Source organism: Nothobranchius furzeri, chromosome 11 (assembly GCF_043380555.1).
Source record: "Nothobranchius furzeri strain GRZ-AD chromosome 11, NfurGRZ-RIMD1, whole genome shotgun sequence".
In the NCBI taxonomy this organism is placed as follows: Eukaryota; Metazoa; Chordata; class Actinopteri; order Cyprinodontiformes; family Nothobranchiidae; genus Nothobranchius; species Nothobranchius furzeri.
The window spans coordinates 52,797,925-52,805,342 of record NC_091751.1 but is presented as its reverse complement, the minus strand read 5'-3'; the positions used below and the strand labels follow the sequence as shown (position 1 = coordinate 52,805,342).

The window sequence follows — 7,418 nt, the reverse complement described above, 5'->3', positions numbered from 1 at the left end:
GTAAGAAAATAAGACAACGTTCCACTTCTCACATTTCCTTTCAATGGCACACAAGGTGAAGGTGTTAAGTTTGTTTGGCAGAAAAAGAAAAGTTCAACAAGAAATGAGTGAATTTCAGACTTTCTCACAAATACCAGTTAATTATAGGGAGAATGAAAGGAACTGTTATTGAATTTTCAAACACAGCCCGTTTGCATAGAGTAAAGGTGTTACATTTTTTTAACATGAGCTACATGTCATTTAAACTATGTGATGTTACCTCAGGGTAGAAGAGGAAAAAAAACAGAACTTCTGAAGCAAAAACAGAAATGGAAAACTCCCCAGTGGAGGGAAAACATGCCTTTAACTAAAATCAAATGAGAACGTCATCAAACGTGAATCATCAATTCTCACCGTCATATCTTAGATCAAATAAGGCTTTATTTCATACAAACACAAACTGACCAAAGAAACTTGGCATATTACATAAAAATCACTAACATGGATTAAATTACAACACTAACATTAGCTTTTATCACCCTTTAAGGCTTGAGATGGGTCCCAATGTTGCTCCAAGTTAGTGTTTATTTAAAACTACAATCAACAGAGCAGCAACATCCAGAAAAATGGAAAATAAACACTTTCTACTAGTGGAACAATAGCTTTAAAAGGTTTTGGCATTCAAATAGTGCATCAAAAATAATATCCCCCATGTCCTGATTCGAATGTTTGGCATTTAAGTTACATTCTTGATAAAAAAAATGGACAAAAAGGAAGACCTGCAGCGGTCTCTGAATGCAAAACTAAACACCAAAGTCAGAAACCTGTCAGTTACCTGCAACACCTTTACCTTTTAGGTGAAACTAATCTCTGTAGTGCCGTCAAAACACTTGAACTCAAACCATTGTGACAAAGGACCCAGAAAATGTGCGCTGATGCACACAACCGCCAATCCCGATGATGAAAACGGTGCCGGGGCTGCAGGTGAAAAGTGAAATCATGAGGAGTTTTCTACCCAGCCTATGACCTCATGGCTTCTGACTCACTTTGTGGATGACGAGACAAATAGTTTTGTAAGTGTATTGCAGGCTGGCCCAGTCACAGTAGAAACACACACACACACTCACACAGTTCACCCGCAACATACCATGTACATTTTGTTAATATTGTTAGGTGAAAGTCATATTATACATAAAAACCTGAAAACAACAACCTCTCACTCTCTGACAAGATTATAGTTATATAACTTCACAGCTTACGGGACACACGGACCACAGCGTAGACTAAACCATAACGGTCACAAAGGGAGGGTGCTTTGCCTGCAAAGACTCGTGGAATCACTGGTTTATTTAGAGAAAACTGTAAAATTCTTAATAGAAAGCCGAGACATGCAACTAGATGTGCGTCTGTGTGGTTGTTTTGAGTTTTCAGCCACATCTGGTAGAATTCCATCTGTGTTGCTACTTGTTAGCACTGTGCTAGCTTAACATCTGTGGTTCTCAAAGGGGAGGGGGGGGGGGTTCTTATAAAAGTTGGGATGGTAATTCTGCCCACACCCCCTCTCAAGTAAGGCCGCTCTCACGTTAGAGAAGGAACTAAACCAAAGTCCTCTGTGTGATCAGAACACAAGTTAAAATTAGCATGTGTGTCATCGGAAAAGGCGGTAAGTAAACGTCTAATCTCTGATATCAAACTGTTGGGCTTGACCTTTCGCTCCCACCTATGACGGTGCACTCGGAGAAACAGACTGAATGAAGGAGCTGTGGAGGAGGACTGTAAAGACTGCGTTTACTCGTTCTTATCAGCTGCTTTCGACTGTTCCCTCTGAATCATGCAGCGGCGCACGATGCTGTCAAAACTCCCCAGGTAGAAAAGAGCGATGGTCCGAAATAACCCCATGGTGACGATCTGCAGGGAATTTAGAAAGAAAAACAATAAGCCTGGAATATCTGAGAGAAACCCTGAAGCAGCAGCCATGCCTGTACCTGCTGGAGCCCTTCTGTGATGGAGGTGACGGGGGACATCCCACAGGTGAGAGCTGACAGCATGTAGCCATCAGGACCAACCGAGCTGCTGAAATTCCCTTGCTGCAAAACAAGATTTTTTTTAAGCTCTTCTGCTGAAACATAAATCAATACATCTAAAATAAAAGTGAGTGGAAGCCGGACTGATCTTCTCACCACGGCATCCTTGACGAGGATTTTGGCCACTTGGTCTGGTTGCCAAACTCCTGAAGTTTCAGAGATTAATTTGGTTTCTAAGGGCTAAATAAAGAAAGAACAAAGAGAAAAGGAATAACTGTCCCCTTTTCATCATAAAACAGCCCAAATAGGAGGAAAGAAAAGAGGAAATTGAGCCTGTTTGTGTACTTTTGACTTGTTCTCTTCAGCCAGTAGCGGAGTATCGGTGTCAGGTGGGAAAGCCAGCGTTACATAAATATTGTACGGCTTCATCTGGAAATAACAGCAAACAGAGCAAAATGCGTTGTAACATTTTCAACTTGACCTTAAGGAAATTAAAAAAGTGAAAATATGCACAAAAAAAATAATAATACAATAATAATAATAATAAAGTTTAAAATGAGCAACAGCACTGATATTTAAGTGTGGAGGTAACCTGAGCCACCGTGTATTTGCCTGGTGTAAAGTGCAACAAGGAAACACAAACCTCCATCTGCAGCGCCTCCGCTAAGCCGCGGAGCGCGAACTTGGATGGAGAGTAGGCGGTGTATCCGAAGAGCCCGATCTGGCCCGCTTGGGAGGACACAAACACGATGCGGCCCATTCTTCGCTCCTTCATCGTGGTTATGACGGCCCGTGATGGATAAACGCTGCCCAGGTAGTTCAGTTCCATCAGTTCCTGTTGAACATAAGAGCAAACTTACATTTCTGGGTAAATTAATTGAATAAACTCCACAGAAAATAAGTGAAATGGGCAATGAATGTCCCTCCCCCCAAAAAGCTGCAAAAAACACAGGAGAGAACTCAGAACTGGAGTCAGAAACCACCGGACTGAAGCACTTGCTTTAAAACGCTCCACTTCCATTTCCTCAAACTTCCCAGCAAGGGCAGTTCCGGCACAGTTCACCAGCATGTCAACAGGTCCCAGCTTCTCCTGAGCCTGCAGGGCAACAGAAACCAACATTCATATGACAGCTGTGAGCCATTCAAGAAACCTGATGTGTTCTATTGTGGCGCTAATGGTAAAATTACCTGTTTGATTACATTTTCCACTTGAGTGTAATCACTGGAAACATCCACGGATACACAGAGCACCACCTTCATAAAAAGTATTAAATCCATCATTTTTTATGTTTTAAATAAAGAAAACCAATTCCTAAATGTAGGATTTCTCAATATATTTGTAGATGTGTGTGTACCTGTTTGTCATTGATGGCAAATTTCTCCACATCTTTCTTTGCTCTGAGTAATTTCTCCTAGGGGGGAAATACAACATGTTTATTCTGTTATAAACATCAGAACCATAAAAACTTGTATAAACGCCTAAAATGTTACTCGTGTTTATTAAGTCAAAGAAACACTATTTGGTCACACGGTAGTGTTCAACATGAAGCCGATTTCACACCTGACTTTGAATAAAGTCCCCTTTATTTGTTTGACTTCAAAAACAAAATGTTGACTGTAGCTTGTTATGAAAAGGAACGGGCGGTTCGACGTTTGCACTGACCTCGTCTCGTGCCACCAGTGTGATGAAGGCTCCTTGCCTGTAGCATTCCATTGCAATGCTTTTCCCGATCCCGCTGGATCCCCCTGTCACCTAAACATCAGAAAGTTATTTTCCCATCAGGCCCAAACATATTTTATTTTTCTTAAATATAGAACAGTTTAAAGCAGTTAAAATATGCGATAAGTTCCTCCCAAAGTTCCTTAAAAAGGCCTGTTCTTACAGTCACCGATTGTTGAGACTTTCTATGATCTCAGTTTTTTTGTTTTTTGACAAGGTTTGTGATCTTGATGACCCAACAGCTCAGCTATTAACCTGCCGTAAAGCTAACCAGAATGTTTATCCTCCACCTTCTGTTCCACAACAACGTAATGCTCTTAAACAAACAAAAGGATTTCCGATCCTAAAGAGGATACAGAATGACTCTCGGATGAACTCCGGAAAAGGGAATTGATGCTACATATGCTAGCAAACTTCATATTCAGCCACTAGAGGCCGCCGCTCATGCAGAACCCTCTGCTCTAAGAGCACAATCACCAACTTCCAGCTCCAACCCAAATCTGGGTCAGAAGTTATTATAACTGGGTTGTTGTTGATCCCACCTGAACTAAGCTGACCCAAATTACCTAGAATCATCAGCACTGATAGCTAACTTGTGAGTCAAACATGGTTCACACATGCTAACATCAAGTACAGACATGACTGTTTACATACCAGCCATCTACACCTCCCTACTCGTTTGGCTCATATCATTTTAAATGCTGTTGTCCACCACAGTCCTCCTCCACTTCATGTCTACCTAAAACCACGGCTCACACAAATCTCTCTCTTGCAGGCAAACCTAAAAACTTTCATTTTTCACTTCAATCTTTTTATGCAAAGAATAAAAATAGTGTCTTTCCATCTAAGTTTGATAACAATAAATCAGAATAGTCAGCTATAAAGTCCTCTGACCTTCCAAACTGAGTTCACCATGCCCTTTAAAATGCCTATTCAAGTTTTTAATCAGCATTTTGTTTAAGAGAGTCCCAAATCTCACAAAAAGGAAAAGTCCTGATAACTCAAAAATGTTTGTAGATGTAGGACGAGTCTAAAAAGTTGAGAGGCTTTTGAAATCAACAAAGATGGAAGTTTATATAGACTTAAAGAGCAAGTCACCCCCAATCAACTTTTTGGGTGATAAAATGTACAAATGAGTCTAACTGTGCTGTACACACGTGTAGTCAATAATCTGGCACTTTAGTGCATCTTAGTTAAAATTTAGACATTCTGCCTAAGATTGTCGGTGTTGCGCCCTCTTCAGGTAAAAACTGCACTGCATTTGAATTTAAATCTGCCACAGCTAGTGGCTAAGAGGTACACTAAGATATTAGCTAGTGCATTATGATGTCACAATGTTGAGAATCTGTGTATGTATTTGTTAGTGGTGCCGCCCTCTCGGTCTCCCAGGCAACATCATTTGTTGCATTTTTCAAACAGGAAGTGAGAGTGGAGTAAGATTCTGGTAGGGGATGACTTGCTCTTTAAAATGCATTTAAATTAGATGGTGAAAAACTCAAGAGTTGCTTACGTTAAAATAAACAAACAAACAAAAAAACAACAACATTTATTTATTTTACATTTCAATTTAGACTTTTTATGGAGCATTGAGATTTCTATCTGTTCCATAAATGTATACATACCCCAAAATGCATCGGTACAACACTCAGGTTAAATATTAGAGGGAATATAAAACATTCACATTTAAGCAGAATTAAAAGAGCATCACAGCTCATTCTAGAAACTAAATCATTGACTGTTCTGTCACGTTGAAAAAAAAAACGGCTTCAGACGTCAATAAATAAACAAACCTACCACAACTAGCACAGTTGATATGTTTTTATTTTATTACCAAAGGTGTAAAATTGAGTCAGATTGAGTGATGCTATACTGAAGCGACATGCAGATGTGAAGACAAGTGTGATTAAACGTGATAGTGGTTGCTAAATTACTCTCGTGTGGGCGTGTCACTCCTGGGACTCATTAAGACGTTTTTGTTGTCAAAAAGTTCGGCGTTTATTATCCATTAAAGCTCTGGACTTAACATGCCGAAACAACCTAACTTTAAAGCGTAGTGTTTCAAACTCTGCCCACTTCTTCAGACTGCAAACTCGCTACAAAACAAATGTAACCGTTAGCGGATGCTAGTTAGCAACGTTTCACTTACCACGACGTGGGCCCCGTTTAGTTTCAGAGGCTTCGGACTAATGAGAGGCGATATCATGTACAGCAGCAACACGAAGGCAACGATGAAAGCAGCCACCACAAGTAGCATAATGAACGGCAAGAGGAGCCACCAGGAACTGACGAAGAGCCACTCTGTTATCGTGGAGCTCAACCCTTCTTCAGAGGACATGGGGTAAACCTTAGCTTGCTTGCTAACTAGCAGGCCAGTTTCTGGGGTCAGATTATCGGGGATACGAGCAGGCGACGGCCGTGAGACGGGGGCGGAGAAACGTCGACCTCAGAGGAGGAGTCGGTCCGGGTTTTGGCAGTTTATCAAAGACGTATAACGGTGAGGTTGTCGTGCAGCGGTGGACTTTAGCGCCTCGTAACAAAGCGGTGTCTGTCTAGAGAGCCTAAATCACTTCCGCATCATGGGTCCCCCGGAAGAACGAAAAGTCAAAGGGGCTAAAAACACTATTTTCTAATCCGCTTTGCCTTACGCCCTGGATCACACATATGTTGTACTGCAATTTAAATGAAAAGTAATGATGGGTGTTTCGATCACGCCAGTCACGTATTTTGAGATTTATTAGCTTGTAAACGTTCGTAATTAGCATGACTACTAACTAGAAATCGGCACGTCGCATATATGACGTAACCACATAATCTCTTCTCTCCAAAGTAGCTGCTATTTACCAAATGAGATTGATGGTGGTTCTTTCCTCCTGTGGAAAGTTTGCAGAATTTACAGCCCTTTTCCGTCAGTTTTCTCCGTGTCTGGTTCGATGACGTCACTTTCGTGAAGCACATTTGTAGTCCTAATGGACTTATTTTCACACAAAACCTAAAATATCGTTCCCTCAAATAAGCACATTCTTGGTATCAAAATGCGTCTTTAAAATTCACGGACATCATATGTGAAATCCATGGCATAAAATAAGCGGAATTAGAAAATAGCGTACTATAACAAACAGAACTGTGTACGTTTAACGGACTGTTACTGTTAGTCCCATCGACATATATACATTTTTTCTTCTAGTTTCTCAAGAAAAACTGTAATTTTTTGGACATTTTACTTCTCTGTTTCTGGTGCTTGAAGCTTGAAGGATTTTTACTGCAATTTTTTTCACCTTTTTCACTTTTTGAGCATTTGTTATGATGCGTAACCATGGCAACAAGCTGGTTTACAATCGGGAGCAGCTGATTAACATTGGGAAGGCTGAAATAATACCCCAACTGAAGCCACAAATCCCAAATGAGCTAAAACGCAAGAAGCGTGGGTGCTGAGCAGGAGCTAAACGGAGACAGAGGAAATTCAAACCATCTCTTCCATCGATCATAATGGGCAATGTGAGATCACTGGCCAACAAAATGGATGAACTCCAAGCCCTTTCAAGGACTCAGCCAGAGTATTGGCAGTAAAGTGTTATGTGTTTCACTGATACGTGGCTGCAGGACCAGATTCCAGTGTCTCTCTGCCAGGATCCCTGACTGTACGAGCAGACAGAGATCTGAAGAGGAGCGGGAAAAGAAAAGGAGGTGGAGTGGTA

The 7,418-nt window shown here is 41.0% G+C and overlaps 1 protein-coding gene across 2 annotated transcripts; it reads right to left on the bottom strand.

The window, feature by feature from the left end:
• Positions 1-1,750: 1,750 nt before the first annotated feature.
• Positions 1,751-6,864, bottom strand: kdsr (3-ketodihydrosphingosine reductase). 2 transcript variants are annotated; one of them, XM_070541676.1, is made up of 10 exons: positions 6,565-6,864; positions 3,667-3,756; positions 3,359-3,415; positions 3,192-3,257; positions 3,004-3,099; positions 2,647-2,838; positions 2,349-2,432; positions 2,160-2,243; positions 1,965-2,066; positions 1,751-1,887 (listed from the first exon to the last, which is right to left on the bottom strand). In XM_070541676.1, the coding sequence occupies exons 1-10, from the start codon at positions 6,676-6,678 to the stop codon at positions 1,768-1,770; spliced, it is 1,005 nt and encodes a 334-aa protein (XP_070397777.1). In that variant the 5' UTR covers positions 6,679-6,864; the 3' UTR covers positions 1,751-1,767. The 2 variants fall into 2 exon arrangements, with proteins under 2 accessions (XP_070397777.1, XP_015812345.3); XM_015956859.3 differs by lacking the exon at positions 6,565-6,864 and adding an exon at positions 5,870-6,290.
• Between the last annotated feature and the right edge of the window lie 554 nt (positions 6,865-7,418).